Source organism: Pseudopodoces humilis, chromosome 7, assembly GCF_049639895.1.
Source record: "Pseudopodoces humilis isolate 2021_Gansu_Grassland_sample_001 chromosome 7, ASM4963989v1, whole genome shotgun sequence".
Lineage (NCBI taxonomy): Eukaryota > Metazoa > Chordata > Aves > Passeriformes > Paridae > Pseudopodoces > Pseudopodoces humilis.
Window position 1 is genome coordinate 6,003,987 of NC_142206.1, and position 20,074 is coordinate 6,024,060.

The following is a 20,074-nucleotide window of genomic DNA, read 5'->3' on the forward strand; positions in this document are numbered from 1 at the left end:
GCTACCCTGTGGAAAGAACATTTATGTTTCTTGGATGTAGTAACACTATCCAAGAGAACAGTTATCTTGGTTCAGGCTTAGTTAGTGATTGTATTGTAGTGACTTGTAAGATAAAGGTGGAGCAACCTGTGACCAGGCATATAAAGCAGATATTGGCATTTCAGGACTAAGCAATGCATTTCTTTCCTGAGATAAACACAAAATTAAATGGGAAAAAATTGCTACCAGACTCTCCATCTCTTATCTTATGTTTAAATCCGTGTTGCTGTGGTGACTTTCACGTGTGATACAGCCCTTGGGAGGTGGTCATTTCATAGAAATCCCAGTTGACCTGTGCTGGGATGGGGCAATCTTTGAGTCATCTCTGTATGATGCTGTGGTGGGATGAATTGTGGTAAGTATGAAGGGCAAATTTTCCATCTCCCATCCTTCACAGGGACATTTTTGCCCTCAGTCTTTAATTCTGATACCTACTTGGTTCAATGACAGGCTTTGATGTAAGTCAGACTGTTTTCTAAAACACACACAATACTCTTTACAGAATAAAACTGTGACAGTGTGAGTAGCATAGACATTATCCTTTCATTTAGACAGTTAATTTCTTTCAATTTAACTAAATTGTTAAGACCTAAATTGACTTTTTGTAGTACTTCTTCAAGGTCTAGAGGACCCAGAGATCATCCCAGTGGATTTCAGGATGTGTAAATCCTGCTTGGGAATAGAAGAGAAAATAATGTTCCTGCTCAGGCTTTTTCCACTTTGTCAGACAGAAACAGCATGTTTCCTGTAGGAAACATCATCACATCCTAATTGTGCTTTCAATTCAGATACTAATTTCTATCTTGAAATTCTTTTTGCCACCTCCAGCTAATTAGCTTACTGTCTATTACTCTCCAGCATAGAATGAGATTGGATTATCATTGGAGAAAACTATTTATAAATTACCACTGTGTTTTTCAAAATATGCTCAATCAAATTCTTTGTCTCTGTCTCTTATTCCAAATCTTGGCTCTTGTGAGCAAGATACCAAATGCTGGTTTAAGCAGCTATGAAACTTTTGCCCTATATAAAGTCCAAAGATGTCTGCAATAAACTGGAATTCCTAAAATTTTGTTTGGCATTTGAAAAAAACATTAACTATTTTGTCATTGTGCTGTGGCCCAGGACCTGAGCTTCATCTCCTTTCCTTAAGTCCTTGCAGCTGGACACAATGGGTGGAGTTTTTCTTATTGGGATTATTTGTTTTTCTTATTTTTGAGGTATTTTTCCCTTGGTTGTGTGTTGTGTTAATGGTTTCTTGACTTTTTTTATGGATATTGTATCTCAAGGAACCTCCAAGTACAGGTAAGTACCCTTCCCTTTCTGGAATGAGGAAGACTTGGTTGAGTGTGGTTTTAAGTAGCACAAACTTAGAAATGTTACTTTTGTTTGGCGAGTGAAGGGAAAGCTGCATTATCTTCACTCGGTTTGTGCTGACCACACAATGGCCAGTGATGAATGTTTTACTCAGTGACCATGAGGTAAAAGTTTCAGAAGTTCAGCTTTGTGTGGAATGCAAGAGAACATTGCTGCATCCTGCTGTGCAGCCAGGTGATGAACAGCTTGTCATCAGAGGAAAAGCTTTTTGAACCTTTGACAGGCAAACCAGGACATTTTCCATGCTCTGCTTTACACAGTAAGCCTTTTATTCTATGTATTTACGAATCATATTTTTCTTTTTTTAATGCATTCCATTCTTCTTGTGACTCTAGCTCCCACTTCTCTAGAATCTTCAAGCAGTATAGAACAGGAGAAATACCTACAAGCCTTGCTGAATGTGATATCCGTCCACTGCAAAATGAATGGCAGTAATACTCTCACTGTTAGCCCCACCATTGCTCTGTCTCCAGGTAAAATTGGTTTGTACAGTGCTTTTTTCTGGCTGAGAAGTGACTTTTCTCTGGTTATGAGATGAATATGAATTCTGTTGTTTCTTTATTCTTAGACTTTCCAGAGCCTATTTGCTTTTACTTTCAGTGAATATGTTTTCTCTGTTTAAAGAGATGTTTATGATTATAGATTATGTTTATAATCTTTTCTGAAATACTTTTCAATATTAATCTGGCAGTAAAGTCTTTTAGAACTAATTAAGCATAAACTGCATATTGAATAAAAGACTACCAAATTTAAAAGTATGCAAATTTGCTCTTTTTTATATAATGAGGCAAAATCTGCTCTGTTCTGTATAATGAGGAAGTATGAGGTTGCAAGATCAGAACAGATAACATTGTTTAGGTGCAGCAGCAATGGAAGACATATTCTTTATGCATTGCATATCATAATGGGTTTCTACTAATGTAATTTCCAAGTAGAGCTGTTTTTGCAGTGAAAACTCTAATGAAATACACTATTTGAGTTATGCCTTGGTGGAACCATGAAGAAATTAATCCATGTTTTATTTCAGTTATTTTATGATGAAACCTGGTGAGGTTTAGGTGAGGGTAACCCCACTGTGTCAGGAAGTACTATGTGACTTGAAATTGTGTCTCTGTCTTGTCTTACTTGGTTGCAGTTGGCCTAATACTGCCAAACAGTGGCTTTTCTTGTAAAGTAACACCATCCCAAAGTGTGTGTGCTTTGCTTCATTTATTGTAAAATATGTTGATTGCTTAGCTGTATCTAACACTTCCATACTGTTGCCAATGTACGCATTTGTCTTAAAAAATAAATCTAAAGTACAAAATTGGCAAGAATTAGCTATATTGGGTGAAAAAGGGCATTTTATCAGTCATATTAAGTGTTAGTCTGGTTAACACTGTAGCTTTTTTAATCTTTTATTCTTTTTTTGGCTGACTTTAGGCACTGAAACGAGGGCTTCAAGAATGTCTACTGTGTTTAAGCAGGTAGTGCCAGGACATTTGGATGTAAATCTATCCAATAGCTTTGCTCGAGGAGGTTAGTAAGACTAGCTCAAAGTCTATTATTTGAAGTAATAAATTATGAAAAAATGTTAGTGAAATAAAAATAATTATACTCTTTATTGATTCATTGCTCTGTGAAACAACAAAACAGAAATTAGATTGGCCTCAGTCCACAACATGATCTAATTTCTGTTCAAATCCTTTACTTACCATTGAAATAAAGTTGGTTTCATGTTGGAATTAGTGAAAAATTAAGCACTCAGATAGGGATTATGTTTCTAAATTATTTGGGATTCATCTATATTTTTAATTTGTATATGTATGGCCTGAAAACGCATATTTTTATATAAGAATTTAATAGACTTTAGAATCTGCAATTACAGATCATTCCAATGCGTGTCTGAAACTTAGCTGATGCTTCATAACATTACAAATAATCTGTGAATAATTTTACTCTAAGGAGTAGAGAGTTATGTGGCCAGGTCTAGTAAGGAGAGAGGTACAGTACATTCTTTGGAAATAGTTGTTCTTAGGCACAGGGGCTCATCAGTGTCATTGCTACAAGAACCTTTCATTGTGTTTGAGGGATTCCAACTACTTCTACACTTCTAGTCTGATGAAGTCATGATTTTTTTAATGTGCAACGTGTGCATAAATTAGTGCACCAAATTTCTTAAATACATTTGTTAAAATAGGGATGAATCTGTTCTGTAAGAGAGCGCATTTTATATTTGATTTATTACCTTTCAGCCATGAAGGCTCTTTATAATTATTTCTAAGTTGTTTTTCTTCTCTTTTGATACCTCATCTAAAATGAGTTTAGATTTACATTGACCTGCTGAGGTTCATTCCAACCTGAATCTTCTTGTGTGATACAAAATCCACAGCCTCATATGAGGAAGGATAAAAATACTTATAGAGAAAAACTTCCAGAAGAGGTGGATGGGATTAAGGAAAGGAGAGAAGGAAAAACACAAGAGGGAGGGAAAAAGGAAGAGATGTATAAGGAAGTGATGAGAGAATTGTAGCAGAAGGGAAGAGAGGAAGGGCAGGAGAGGACATGGGGATCACCAAAGAATGGGGAATTCTGTGCATTTTCGTTAATCATAGGAAATGCATATTTCTTATAGAAGAGTTTTGTTTATGACCTGTGCTCCCTGTGTTGTTACTGTGTCGTAGCTGGGGATGAATAAAGCTGGTGATCTGGGTGAGACAGCTGGGGCTGAAGAGAGCAGGAGGGAGTAGTGGCTGCAGCTGTTGGATAAATGATGCTGTGCCCAGGCTGAACGCTGGAGCAGTGGCAGTGCTGCTGGCTGACAGAAGAGGTTTGGTTGTGTTCCATCCCCTTGTGCCAGCACAACAGCAGCCAAGTGGTGCAGATAAGTCAGGGAAAGTTTGCTGTTTGCTGTGTGGAAGTTGTCTTTTGAAGATAAAAGGATTACTGAAATAACTGCTGCTGGTTTCTTGGATTAGAGTTTGTGGTAAGTGTGATAGGATGAGTTTGTTGCTACTCAAAGAAGAAGAAAGGAGCCTGAAGGCAGTATTAGGTCACAGACGTGTTGTTTTATTGGACACTGAAATCTCTTGGCTAAATTTCAGCAGCAATCAGGAAGAGGGCAGGGAAGTTATCTTGCGTCTTTCTGGATCACTGCCACACCTGCCCTGGGTATCTGAAAGGTGTCTGTTCACAGCTCAGCAGGACTTGGGAGGACTTTGCTGTAACATAAGAATGTTTGACAAGTACAGTGGGAGCCCTAGGGAAGGTGAGAAGTTGACAAGGGAAGAGGGAGCAGAGAAAGGGAATATCTCCCTGGGGGTTTTTTTAGATTAGCTGACACAATTCTTTTAAAAGAAATTTAAAAATACACAGAGTATATAAAATCTCTAAAATTGTTCTCAAACCTGTTGTTACAAAGTTCCTGACTACTTTTTCACAGCTAGATATATTTCATATGTGAAGCAGCAAGCAGCTATGGGTTATACACTACACTGCAAAATACAATAGCAGTGTTTTTGTGGTTTGGATTCTGGAGCACTCTTTCCTTGTATTTATTATCACACATAGCAGGGCTCAAAAGTCAGGTTCAGCTATGATACAGCAGTAGAAAATTACATTTTCTATTTTTTTGTGCCAGACCATTTATTTGTAATACATATAATTTAAAAATATAAGTTAGGATACATGTTCCAGTGCCTGAATCGTATTTCTCATTTTTTAAAAACCATCATTGTTCTGAACACTCATCAGTTGTTCTGAATATTTGTGTCTGTGTCAAGTATGATTTTTTTACTTTATCTGGAACATTGTCACGAAGCATCTGCCCAAAGCTCAGTCAAGTTGGTTTTGATCTGAAATATTTGGTCTAATAGTTATGTTTTGTAATATAATTTCATTCTTTGACCTTTTCATGGTTGATATTTTTCATGAGAATTGTAAGTTCACTCAAAAGCCATAGCTTTTCCACTTATATTACTTTGTAAGTATAATGTGGTTCTATAGAGCAGCACTTCGTACCTGGCATTGCCGTGTAATTTAGCAGAATAAAAAGTTTTCTCAGGAAGTTTTGCTGCTACTGGAGAAATACTAGGATATTTATAATTAAAAAATACAGACCCAGCTCAGAGAATTAGTTTCAAAGCAGGAAACATTAATGTTTTGAGTGTGATTTAGTAGAATATTTGTATTAAAAGGACTTGGTTATGTTGACGTGGATTTTGGGCCAGAGATACATGCACTGATAAACATATAAGGCTCTCACAGAAAATTTTGATTTTTGTAAGGGGAGAGAGGGTCTCTTTCTGTGGTAGATATTACATGTTTTCTAAATTATATACTTGTACACAGGCCATTTAAACATGTTTTAAGGTGTATAGAACTAATATCTTGCATTCTGCTTTAATTTTGAGGTCCATCAAATGCTACACTTAACATCCCTAGACTAAACCAGTTTTTGTAACAGGCATTACTGTTGAGATTTTTAATTAAACTAACTTTCAACTGGATAGAAACTTTGAATAAATTATTCAACAGAATGATTTAATCATTACATTTCCTTTGGCATTATAATTATGGAAAAACACATGATGGCTTTGCTACATGTTTGAGCGATTGCAATGACAATGAAAATTATTCCTGTTTGATAAATGGATACCTCCTTCCCATTTTATATTGGTTTTGTGGCTTGATTGATGTTTTGTCTTGTGATGCCTAAGATTTGTGCTGTCTGATAAATCATGTACTATAAAGAAATGCAATATATACCAGATCTTTGGAAATTAATAAGTAACCCTTTTCTTCTCTCCTGCAATGTGTTTCGCTGCAATGTGCATTCCATTCCTCCTCCTTCTGTCTTAACTGTTATCTGCCAGTGCTTGGGTACAGAGATAAATGTTTCACTCATTCAAATTCCAAATCAGCAACTAAGGAAAGAGTCCATCAAGGTACTGTATTCTGTGTCCTGGAAGCCCATTCTTTTCTACCATCTTCTGCTACAGTGTCTTAATTCATTCTAAAGTGATACTGACAGAAAGCTTTGTTTCTGCATTAACATTTCTCTATTAAAATTTGGGGGTGTTTAGCTCAGTGTTGTGGCTTTGTTATGTTTTGAGGTTTTTTGCCCATTGAATGTATGCACAGTGAGAGTGATGTAATACAGCAATATGTAGAAAATTTTCTCTGTGAAAGCTTTAAACAGCTGAAAATCAGTTCTGAAAAAGAGTTTAGTATTCCTACTGCTTTAGTAAAATAGCTAAGAAACAGTGTTACCTTGTCAATTAATTACTTTCCATAGTTATTAATGTTAATCAACAGGGGAAAATTGATTACTGTCAAACCAGAAAGTCATAATAATACAGTGTATGCCAAATAATGAAAGCAAGATAGTCCTAACAAAAATAAACTACTAGGCAAAAGTACCATAGAAACATAATTGTGCCTTTTAATCACTGCTGTCCATGCTGGTAAACATGGTCATCTGCATGTGTTTGTAGCCACTTTTGTTGCTTTTGGTGTGCCACAAGTTCTAAGGATGGGTGCATTTGTGAAATGCTCCGAAGTGTCACTGTGTATTTTTGTACACTTCATTTTTGGGGACAGCAGTCTGTGTTGGAGCTTCCATTTTTCATACCAAATGAATGAGAACTTTTTTCTCTTATTGTGTTTGCTGTGATTTCTGATTGCTAAAGTCTTTACTATTTCACGTGTAGTAGCTGCAACGTAGAATAAAAATTTGTGCTGAACACACTCCTTTACCACTTGAGGTGTTTTATAAAAGTGGCTGGCTGTGAAGTGGGAGCTTTTGAGAGCTGTTCCTGACTCAGAACTCCTTGTCAGCCACTCTCAGTTGCTGCAGTTCATCTGCTCACATCCCAGACCAGCAGCCAGACAGGCAGACAAGCTAAGCTGTACAGACAAGTCCCTGTTGAGTTATTGTACAGAATTATTTTTTAATAGAAACCCAATCCTGCTTCTAAAAAACAGAGTAAAATTATTTTGTTGGTTTAACTATCTCAGTGGAATTTACTGTTATCTGCATCTTTTTTCCTCTGTGCAAGAAATGTTAACTATGCACATTATTGTATTTTCCTGAAGAGAGGTGGGTGTCAGTCCTATAGTATGTAAATTTCTAGTACTATGAGGTATTTCTGGTGCCTCTTTTGGATATCTTGCTTCACAGATTTATGGACAATAGTCTCTTCTGATAATCTGATTTACTGCATAGTGGGATAAAGAATTTCACACTGCCATTTGGACGCCAAGTTTAGTGTACTTTGAGGGATTTGATTTTCATGTAGTGCTGTTCACACTCTGAGAATCCAATACCTTTCACGTGCTTAACATTGCACACACAAAAACATTCTCTGGTTATTAATTGAGGTGGAAGAAACAGAAAAATATTTACTGCTTGTCTTTTCTTCTAGCACTAAACAGGCCTTGGCAATCCGGTTTATCACTACTTTATGTTAAAATCACCCAAACTTACTCAAGCATGATAAGATTAGAGAATGTCTGCATGCTGCAGGAGTTTCCTCCCCTGGCAGTGCCAATAGAGCTGCAGCAGCAGTGTGCAAACTCAGAGTGCTGTTGGGACATTGGTGTGATGCCATTCAAAAATTGCTGCTTGCAGATGCAGTCCGTGGTTCCACATCACCCTGCACTTCATGTTGTTGCTGGCTTTGGGATTTCTGCACTTTCCTGATTTCTGTCCCTCTAGGAATTTAATTTCCATGCTTTTACATGGCCATTGCTATTTGCAAATTGGGATTTATCACTGTGTTACTGATACCCCAGCAGCTGTTTTCTCTACAGCAGAAAGCGCAGTGCAGAGTTAAATGAGCGGCTGAGCTTAAACAACAATGCAGTAGGATGGTTTTGGCAATTTTTGTTACAAATCCATTTCTTTCCAATACATACCATTAATTATATCCTGTGAGGGATGCATGTGACATGTTTAAGCATATGTCTAAGTAATTATGGTCTCCAGTGCCTCACACAAAGTGTTTTTTAAATATTCTTCATCCTTGTGAAGGTGTATGGGCGAGTCTTCGTTCCAGCAACCGATTTATCAACACTCAGACTCCATTCATTGATGTGGGTGCAAGACTTGCAGGGAAAGATAACACCCCTCCCTACAGCAGCAGCTCTTTCCTGCAAAGTCAGCTTCTGAGGAGACAAGCAGCCCTTTATATATTTGGAGAAAAATCTCAGTTACGGGTAATGACAATTTTTTTTTTTTTTTTTTTTTATGTTTAATGTAGTTTTAATTTGGTTGAGTTTAATTATTCTCATGTTGTTACAAATAGTAAATGATGTTCAAGATAACATGGAAGTATGTTATGAAGGAAACAAGATGTTGTTAGCCAGGGAAGCAATTATCAGAGAAGGAAATCTTCATTAATGTGGGCAGCACTAAACTCAGATAAAGCCAATGATGAGAATAAGGCCAACCCAGAACTCCTGATTTGATTACACAAAGAGGACCATGATGGCTACTATTTTGTACATATTATTTGATAGATTTTAATGTTTTAGATGCAATTTTTTGAAAAACAGGTGTCCTCTAATTCTTAGTAGTTTTACTTGATTTCTGAAAATGTTTTCAGGTTTTTTTTTTTAAAGTTTGCATTCAAAGCTTAAAAAAACAGGGTTTTTTCTACTTTCTTGTTCAAAATATTAACATACATGAAATATTAATGTATTTTTTGAAATACAAAAGGTCTAAAACCTACTATTGGTAGTAGGAAAATACATCACTATTCATTTTTTTCTGAAATTATGTTCTATCAGGAGGTGGAGGAGACATGCTGTAACAGAATAATGCATCAATTACAGAATTAAATTACTATATTCTGCTAAAAATGGCTGTTTCTATTTGTTGGATTTCTTGATGAACAATAAGTGAAGAGTTCAGTCATGCATCCACAGCTGTGTAGCAGAAATTACTGCTCTATTCTGCTAATTATCACATCCCATAAATTGATAAGGAGAACAGAAATAGACAACATTTTAAAGAAATGATGCTACTTTCCTCAGTTGCTTTTGTCATGCATTACTACAACTTACCATTGTTGAGTTATTGAATTTAGTTTTGAGCCATGCCAAAATATAAACAGAATTAAAACCTTAAAAGGCTTTCACTCTCCTACATTTTTGCTTGGCATTCTATGAAGGAGCTTAATGAAGGTTATTTGCAGGCCAAGTTTAATTCAATGAAAGCAATTTCTGAAGAAAACTCAAAAAGTTTGGCATGAACATCTTCAGTGATGCTTCATACATGAGAATTGTTTTTCCTAATAATGCTCTCCATATTATCCTTTTCATGGTCATCCATTGGGTTCTGGTGGGTTTTTTCAGTCAGCAAACTTGTTCTCTTAATTCAGTTCTCCTCTCTTATTGCTAAATGCCATAAGTTAAATAAAACATGAGGAATTCTGCTAGGAAAACCATCCAGCTGCTTTTCTGTGCTGAACAAGGTACTTCAGACAAACAACTCCCTCGGTGTCCAGAGATTGTTAGATGACTCTGCTGGTTTGCAGTTATGGGGCCTTTTTTTGGGTGTGGAGGTTACTTTTTTTCTGCTTTCTTGAACTCCCAAAATGTGTCCTGCACTGTTCACATGTCAGCCATACAGATATTTTCATTTTTATTTGTTTGTTGTTGATTAGCTTTAAAAATGTTAAAGGACGTACGCTATGTTGTGTCTAAAGAACTGAACAGATTGTCATTCAACTTTGGTTCTTCACCTCTATTACTGCTAGGATAATTCTAATTATTATTGAAAACATGAGTGCTGTGCAGTACGTTCTGCTGTTATAGTTGGGTACTTCATTGTGGTACATTTTGCAAGGATTTATATTTTATATTTTGTATTTTATCTCTCTTTACATATTTTTATATATTTTTTATATTTTTTATATTTTATATTTTATATATTTTATATTTATATTATAGTTTATATTTTATATTATATTTCTTATTAGTATATGATAATACTATTATATTATTTATTTTATAGTATTTATTTTATAAATGTATTTTATATCTTTATTTATCATATATTTTTTATTATCCTGGGCAGGTGTTTGACTACACCAATTTTTCATGAGGAATTAATTACTTAGCAATAAAGCAGGCATGACCTTGGGATTTAAGGAGACTGTCAGTGAAAAATATGCTTCCCTTTTAAACTACATCTGCTGTTGTCCTTTTCATACAGGGGTTCAAACTTGATTTTGCTTTGAATTGTGAATTTGTTCCTGTTGAATTCAGTGACATCCGACAGACAAAGGCGAGCTTTAAAAAGCTGATGAGAGCTTGTGTTCCCAGCACTATTCCTACTGATTCTGAGGCAACATTCCTCAAAGCACTTGGGGAGTCAGAGTGGTTCCCACAGGTAATTTATCTGACAGGTACTTCTGATAATCTATATGCAGTACTGCTCACACAAAATAAATTCCAAGCTCTTGTGACAGAGGACTATTGTGTTCTAACCAGCTGTTCTTTGCTCATTGTAAGCACTTTGCATGCTATCTGTTCTGGCATTACACAATGCCATCATATTTGTGAATAACATTTGCAAATATGGGAGGCATTTTTATAACAAAATTTATGTTTTATAACATTTGAACACACACAAGGAGAGATGACTGGGTTTTTGATATGTATAAATTCATGGTCTTGATTTTAAATTCATTTTTCTTATTTTATATAATTTAAAAATCAGAAAAAGAAAGTGTGGAACAATAAATGAGCTTTTTGATTTCAAAACAAATATTTGACTTTTCATATGTGTTCCCACCCTGGATTTTGATATGCACAAGTTAAAAAACAAGTGAACGTCTGTTGTGGGATATGGGAAAGTATTCGTGGGGAAGAGAGGATTCTATATATGTTACTCTCTTCTTTCTGAATCTATACCTTGATTTCCTTGTCTCATAATCCTTTACATAAATATTAACCAAACAGAGGTAAGACTGGAGCAAACTTTGCAAGATTCAAATTAAGAAAGATGTGGGAAAGCCAGCTCTTTGTAACTCTAAAACCACTTTAATTGGGGTGAATGGTTTTCAACAGCTACTTGTTACATTAGGAATCCACTGCAGAATATACTTTTCTCAAATGCAGTTAATCACAGAAAGCAGAAACTTCCACTGATTTCTTGAGATGGAAATACTTGTGAGTAACATGTCAGTTATTACACATCAGGAAATGCACTCCTGGTTGAAATGTGCTGCAAGGAGTGGCTTAACTTCTCCCCTGAGGTGAGAACAGGAGCTGGTCATGGCCACCAAGGTTTTCAGGAAGGGGAGAAGTTGGGAGAGCATGAGAAATACTTGACTTCCTCATCATGTGAACATTTTCCATTACAGAGTGGTTGGGCAAGTTCATGAGTGCAAATAAATTAGTCATTGAATTGATGAAATAAACGTGTCCCCTGTAGCAGCCCAGGGATCAAGGGTGGATAGCACTGGAGTTCCTCTCCAGGCATATTCCCCTGGAACTCCAGGAGTTCCTCTCCAGGCATATTCCCCTGGAACTCCAGGAGTTCCTCTCCAGGCATATTCCCCTGGAACTCCAGGAGTTCCTCTCCAGGCATATTCCCCTGGAACTCCAGGAGTTCCTCTCCAGGAATATTCCCCTGGAACTCCAGGAGTTCCTCTCTAGGCACATTTCAGAGCATCATCCTTTGCTTTGAGTGCATCACTCTGCTGAGGACTAGGACATAATGTCACACACTGGCTTTGTTGCATTTAAACCACATTTCTGTGGTTTAAATCATGTCATATCTGACTTACGTGATAAAGCTAATTTATGACTGATAAAGTTAATTTATGACTGATTTGGCACATTTTCTGCTATTCCCATGAAAGAACATAGATCTGTCATCTCAGAAATGTTTTCTTTGTATTATGCTTTTCTCTTCTGGGCAACAGAAGTTTAACATTACTGATTATAACACAGTACGGGCTATCTCTTCATAAGAATGTGAATACATAGAAGAAAATAGAAGTGCTGCCCTATCTTCTGAACACAAATTATAAAAAATATTGTTTTGCATTTTTAATAATGGATCTGTAAAATCAGATTGCATATCAGTTTCCTGTTTAAAGGTGGAAAAAACCAGCCTTTCTTCTACTGCCTAAGAAAGCATAGAAGAATAAACAAGTTGGTTTTAAAGGTGATTCTCTTTTCAGTCTTTACCTATAAAAATTAGGAAAATTAGTCTGTTTGGGTTGGGTTTTTTTTTTTCTAATTAATGGCTGTGAGAATGCTCAGAGGGGTCAAGGTTTTTCTATCACAATTTCCATAGCAATATTCATCAGTTTTTTAAGAGGAAGAAAGCAGACTGCCATGAATAAGGGTTAAACTGTGGTTTGGTTGATCTTTTTTCTTCTTATTTTTTCAATTTAATTTTCTTCTCACTTTCCTGTGCCTTTTGTACTTTCTGAACTTACTTTTTTTCTTGCATAAATGATCTTAGATGACTCTTACCATCTTTTGTTTGTTTTCCTATACTGTTTTCTTCCTTCTTTCAGGCTTTCATCTTTCCTATTGCTTCTGTTGGTTGGATTATATTCAGTGCTGCACAAAGAACAGTTTCACTCTGCTGTAAAAAACTGAATTGCTATGTATTACCTATTATGTTGTTTACCAAGAGTGCTGTCATAGTGTACAAAAATGGTAAAATCATCATATAGATTTTTCTTTTTAGTAATAATGATGTGAAATCTCATAGTAAGATAAAATTGCCCAGAGTCACCTGAACTTCTTTAACCTGCTTATTTTGTCATCACTGTGTAATGAGTATTAAAGTGCAAATAATTAAAGTGTCCTGTTTTCATATATTTTAGCCTTTCTGCCCAACTATCTAAACTGTTTCTCTCTTGTTTTTACTATTGTTCAATTCATTAATTTCCAACTTTCATGCGACTGAATATTAGTAATATTATCTTGTAAATATCTTGCATGGGTTCTCCCATCAAAGTACTTAGTGACTTTATGGAATCTTAACTTTTCACAGGAAATTATTTTAGTGTTAAGCCCAGGATGGAATTTCTCTCTAGTAAATCTGTCAACTGTGTTGTTCCCATTCTCCTTTTTATGACAGCTATTTTATTGCAGTACTCATTGGCTTTAATACTTTAGGTTCCTATCTTCAAAACTTCCCTTAGTTTTATTAGTTTTATTGTAGTTCAGATGCAAATCCTTAGACTGTTACATTTTATTTTTGCCTGGTTGGTTGCATCAGTGTATTTCTCTGTGCTATATATAGATCCAGGAATACATTTTTTAATATGAAAATATTATATTTATTGATATTATCTAAAGATTTATCTAGAGTGTGTTACTCAATCACAATATTTTATAGCTTCACAGGATAATGCAGCTGGGTGTGATCATCTCTGAACTCCTGGAAAATGGTTCTTCTGTTTTGGTGTGTTTGGAAGATGGCTGGGATATTACTGCTCAAGTAAGCTGCTATAAAAACCTTGAAATAGTTAAATATTAAGAAAAAACACCAGGCAATACCTTTTTACACAAGTGACAGATAATTTGGTATAACATGAATAAATTTGTGTTGTGGCAGCAGATAAGAAACCAGAATGCATGAATCCTTGCATTCATTTGCAATTTATTTCATGAGATGATTCCTTGCAATAAATTCCTTCCAAAGGTCCTGATGGTCTTAACAGTTCTAAGGCTGAGATATAAAATCTGCATCCCTGCACCTGACCATGTGTAAGAATGAAAGCTAAAAGTTGCCACAACTGTCCATTTATCATTTTAAACATTTTAAGCACAGGAGAAATTTATTCTCTTCCATTCAATTTCCATATGTAATGTTAGGAGACCACACAGGGAGAAAACTGAATTTGTGCCAAAGAGCCTGTAACACCTGCTGCAAGGACAGATCACCTCAAACTGTAAATTGGGTGAATCAAGATCTCTGCTGCCTGATTTAATAGATGCATTGTGTCCATGCTGCTGCTTCATAATTCCGGACATAAACACAGATACCCATAATTCTAGTAAATAAAACCTTCATATGCAGCCATAATACTGAGTAAATACCAGGTAAACAAGCACACAAAAGAATGAGACCATAATTATTGGAATCATTGTCAAACGGTGAAGAGTAGAGAGGGGAGATACATAGAAGTGCAAGAAGGCTGTGCTGCATTTTAGAGTCTTCTGAGATGCTGTGTATAAAAAAAGACTGCAGTTGGCTGGGGAGAAAGCTCTAAAGTCACCCTCTGGACCAGTTCTTGAATGTTTTTTTTTGCTGAGGTAGTAGATAGTATCTTTTAAATGTTTATTATAAAAGGGGTTATATTTCAAATATAATTTAAATGTAGTAAGCATTGTAATCACCTCCCAAGTCTGTAGCTGCTTAGGCTTTACTTCCAAAGAGATCATAAAGTCTCAGTGCAATTGAAGCTTTTTCATGTGGATTATTACTTGGTTTGTAATGAATGTGATAAAATACTTGTCACTGAGTTTATACAAAAGCTTTTGTTTTCTTGAACAATAAACAGATGACTGAATGCTTATATTCATTTGCTAAAGGTTTCTTCTGACTTCTGTCACTCCTAACACAGAATATTTTGTCTTGTGGTCTAGGTGGTATCTCTGGTGCAGTTACTCAGTGATCCCTTCTACAGGACTCTGGAAGGCTTCCGAATGCTGGTGGAGAAGGAATGGCTCTCCTTTGGTCATAAATTCAGTCAGCGCAGCAATCTGACCCTCAACTGTCAGGGGAGTGGATTTGCTCCTGTTTTCTTACAGTTCTTAGACTGTGTCCATCAGGTAAGCCCATCTCTAACTTCCACTTACCAGAAGGTTTCATGAAGAAATGTGTATATTCCAATATTGCAGATGTTATGGATACTGGTTTGGGAGAAGACTACTAACATTATTCAAACATCAGGTTTTATTGAAGTGGATGGAATTCACCTCAAGGGGAGCTGGAATGTTTGTCTAGAGGAGACTGACCCAAAGCAGACTCAGAGGGGTGGTTGGTAGTACTGATCTATTGAGGTAATTTGTGTAGAGATTTCAATTAGAAGGTTTTTAAGCTATGACTGGCTTTTTTAGAGTCCTTTATTCAGAAGGAAGAAGGGACTGATTTCTAGTACCTTGACTAGACATTTTTTAATTCCTTGTGCCTGATGATGAGCCTTGAAGAGGGCTTGTACTGCACCAGTTCTGGAAACAATGACAGCTATAAACCAGGGGTTATTAGATGTTCTGATTTTTATGTCTAGTCCATGCCCAGAAGAAGATGGATACCACAGTTGTGTTGTGTAGCAAGAAATTAAGTTAAGACAATTATACTCATTCTGGGTTAATTCTGAAGTCTGTCCTTTTCTTCATATCAAACCATTAAATGTAAATTCTTTGAACAGATTCTGTGTATGGAAACATAAGAGGGATTCTTGCATAGTTCCTCTTGCACATGTGTCCTTCTTTCCCCACTTCTCTGATTTTTCTCACTGAAAAAGCTGGAGGTTTCCTTGACATTATTTACATGTGTTAAAATATATGGATGACTATGTATCACAGAAAATAACTGTTAAAGCACCAGCCTTTTTACTGGGAACACACATTGACAGTGAACATTTGCATGAAAGAGGAGTCTCTGAGTAGTTTTACTCCGCTACCTGGAGAAAACTCCACAGATGAAGTAACTTACTAAACCAGTGGAAAGCAATCTTTAGATATATCTGTGTGAGACTGATAATGAATGTGCTTATAAAAAGATGACTGACAAACATGTTATGGAAAAAATCCCCAGCTTTGTTGGCGTCCCAATGTAAACACCAACAGCCATCTTTATTGCTATCTCAGAAGTTAATAAATCATATTCTTGGACTTTACATTGCCTTCCCCTTCTGGAAACCTTAGAAATATTTGCCACATCTTCTGTTTCATCCATTTCCCAGTGGTTGTGGTCGTAAGGTTGTTTTTTATTTGAAACTGGGAGATTTCTCCAAAGAGAATCAGTACTCTTTATTTTTTGTTAAAATAAGTTAATCTGCCCAAATGTCACACTTTTTCTTACAATAAGCTTAGGGTTATTGCTCCTTTTCTGAAATAGAAAAAAAACCAAAACATATTCTTGGTTGCAATGGCTACAACAGGGCAAAATTGCCATGTGCTCTAATACTGAAACCCATCTGCCTGATGGTCCATTCAATTCTGAAAATTAATAATTTGTGTTGGTCATGGTGCTGTGTTCTCTCTGCTTTCAGGTGTCTTCTCTAAGGTTAAATTGGCTGATTGGCTAACACCATCCATTAGTAGGATGGAGTAAACCTACCTCTGATTTTAAGCAGTAGTGTAAATGTGAAGTGAATCCTTCCAGCATCTCCCCTTAAATTTTTTTGATGCTGGTGTGGTGCATGTGCACTAGATTTTTTGGGGGAAAGAATTTAAACTTGCACGAATGATTTGTCACTTAGCTGAAAACCATTGGGGTCACCAGTGTAAAGTGGAATCATCCACTCAACTGGACTAAATTTAGTCCAGGTAAAGCCACAGATGTGCAGTATGGCTGCAGGGAGCTTCAGTCAGTTTGTCTCCTCTGAGTTGCTTCTGATTGCTTGCTAATGCAGACATAGCCTACATCCTGTTCCTTCCCCTGGAAATACTTCAGTTTTACTGCAATAGATCTTAGAAAGTTGTCATTACAAAGAAATTATCCACACATACCCGTGCAGTATTTCTTTCTCAAGAGATTCAGAGATGACACAGATTTTGGAGACAAATGGATTATCCAGAAGAAAGTTAAAAATTAAATTCAAGGATTTGGGTTTATTGTCATGAAATAGAATGGACCGTGTTTTCTTCACGGCAGAATTCTTGGGTTTTCCTTTAAGTTATGTTTAACAAAATCTACACTTCTAAGGACATGGAGTAGTGAATTATAATCATCCCACCTTTAAAAGTTAGAATGAAATGCAAAGTGGGATAAATCCCTGCTGTTGAAAACTGTCAGGTACAATTTCACCTCAAGCTGCACACATGTGAATGTGTCAAGGAAATACAACATTACCTTTGTAATTCACCTCAGGTAGCAGCTTTGGTGCCACTCAGCAGGAATCTGACTTTATCTTATGAAATATACATGTTACTAGCAGATACATTTTAAATTTCAGTGTTTTCTGCTTTGTGAGTTTAAGCTGTGTGCACATCCCCATCAGGATCTATTCACTGCTGCTCTGGTGGAGATAGCATCCTTCCAGTCTCTTAGCTCAGGGCTTCCTGGGAGCCTGCCTGCTTTTCCCAGCCAAACTGTTGGGAAAAATTTGGTAGAAAAGACCATTAGAAGCAGTTCAGCTTTTCCATCTGAAGGAGACATAACTTCTTGTGAAGAAAGAGAGGGCTGTGTAAGGGTTTTAATTGTTTTACCCAGTGTTATCTTTATCCAAGACAGGGCATGGGGAGCATAATCAGTCCCATATAGATAATACAGACTTGTCTGTAACCTAAACAGCCTACAGTCCCATGGAGAGTGCAATTCTAGAATTTTCTAGAACTAGAGTTAGATTATTCTTCTAACTCATGATGATGGCATAGTAGTGAGTTACCAAACTCTAACAGTGTGGTTGTGATTTCTAGGGAAATTGATTTTGAATTCAAATTATTGGTTGGATTTATTATGAATTTGCCATAAAGTTTTTGCATCACCTGTACTTGAAAATTTTTGGGAAGTTTCCTTGGTTTCTGTACAAATTCTTAGAGAATTACAGAATCCAATTAGATTGCAACTTGACCCTGGAGTGTAATATATTATGATCAGTTTTTAAAATTTACCCATTAACTGGAAGCAAACATTTGGTCCTTTCAAAGTATTTTTAACCTTTAGAATCCATACACTGGGTGCAGTAAGAAAATTACCACCGAGCCAGTACATGCATTAAATGTCATGTGTTAAACTAAAGATACAGAGAAAACAAATGAAGCAGTGATTCCTAAATTAGAACTGCATCATCTTATAAAAAGTCATTGTTTATGCCAATATCTCCAGGTGTCAGCTGAATTATTAATGCAAAATCAGTCTTTCACAATAGCAGCATCTGGCAGATACTTTCCCTGCTTCTAAGGAGACTGAGTTTATGCAAGTGATGTCAGTGAGGAAGCTTTCCTTATTTTTCTTCGGAATCTATGTGGTAATTTATTAAATATAATTAAAACAGGATGATTTTCTAGAGCTGACATCTTTCAAGCTCAGTGAGGAGCTGTCACAGCGCCCTGTGTAAGAGGAGGTGAGTGCTGCTCCCACGGGAGACGTGCTCAGTTATTCCAGGGGTTGCAGCCTCGTAGCCATTACCAGCACAGGAGCTTTGGAGTGATATTTTCCTCATTTATACTAAGTAACAATTGATATATCATGGAATTAAAAAGCCAAAATGTATTAGAAAGCTAAGGAAGGCTGATAGATCTATAATATTAATAATTAATTAATAATATTAAATACATTTAGGAGCTACTTCAGCGAGAGCATGGTCATTTTAAAAAGAGCTACAAAGTGCTGAGTTTCTCTAATCATAATATTAGAAAGACATACAGGTTTAATCAGGGTTTAAATGTTCATATATTATGGAGATTAAGACAACAACAATTACTGCATTGTTTACCTCTATCAGAAATGTTTTATAGCTGTTTTCTCTTTAAAACTAAGTTATATTATAATAACTTATAGTTATTACAATATTTGTGCATCCAGAAATCTCAGAAAGGGAATCACCCATAAAATTTAGATCTATGACAGGATTTTATCAGCAGCTTGTTCTTGTAACTCTTACATGGATTAAAATAATTGTTGGACCATAAGTAGAAGTTAAGACCCTGTATATATTTCATGTCAAATAGCAGAATGTTGCCTTTCCTTCTTACAGTATATTAAAAAAACCTTCTCCTAACACAAGGAGAAAATATGTACTAAAGAAGATATGGAAAAATAACTTTTTTATAAATAGACCTAAATATTTGTCTATAAAATTGAAGTCCTAAATTTATTATAGAAAGTAAAATTGCTTAGCTTTATTGTTACAAATCAGTGCAGGAATGTAGTATTTGTATCAGGGGGGAAATGGGGATTAAATAAGAGTGGGTATATTGAACTGACATGTCTTAAGTATCTTAGCACTTTAAATGCCCAGCCCCAAGATAATATTGAGATATAATAACAACAATAACTCTGACTGAAATGCTGTGTGGGTGTTTCTAGGTCCTTTCAAGGGATTTTCCTGTCACTGTTGTATGTTCAGGAGAAAACCTCTCCTTGCCTGACACTTTTTGCCCCTTTATTTGGCTGCTCTATGTGGAAATCCAAATGTAAGGAGTTTCAAGTAATCTTCATAACAGTTCCAATCAGTACTGAAAAAGCCCCATTGAGTCACTGGCAAGTTAAGAAACTGATAAGAGATTAGAGAGAAAATCTGGAACAGGAAAATGAGTGGTGGGAATGCAAAAGACAAGGCACAGATTGCAGAAGTAAAGGTGTATTACAGGTTTGATGTGAGACATCAAACAGTGGGGCTTATTTCAAATGTGAAATTCAGAATCAGCAGTTTCTTTTTCAGCTGCAAGGTATACTTATTTCCACTGCAATTGGGAATTTTCAGGTAATTGCCATGTCTGTTCTGAAAGTAAAGATCATGAGTCATAA

General features: G+C 36.0%; 1 protein-coding gene across 6 annotated transcripts in view; it reads left to right on the forward strand.

Moving 5' to 3' along the window:
• SBF2 (SET binding factor 2) overlaps window positions 1-20,074 on the forward strand; it is a 232,027-nt gene that overhangs the window by 198,540 nt on the left and 13,413 nt on the right. For 3 of the 6 annotated variants that reach the window (XM_014257906.2, XM_014257909.2, XM_014257907.2), the window contains 7 exons: window positions 1,752-1,889; window positions 2,839-2,934; window positions 6,270-6,341; window positions 8,429-8,613; window positions 10,616-10,792; window positions 13,769-13,870; window positions 15,022-15,207. In XM_014257906.2, the coding sequence (XP_014113381.1) occupies window positions 1,752-1,889; window positions 2,839-2,934; window positions 6,270-6,341; window positions 8,429-8,613; window positions 10,616-10,792; window positions 13,769-13,870; window positions 15,022-15,207 (956 nt within the window). The remainder of the gene's footprint in view (window positions 1-1,751; window positions 1,890-2,838; window positions 2,935-6,269; window positions 6,342-8,428; window positions 8,614-10,615; window positions 10,793-13,768; window positions 13,871-15,021; window positions 15,208-20,074) is intronic. The other 3 variants (XM_088057519.1, XM_014257910.2, XM_088057520.1) reach the window with 3 other exon arrangements.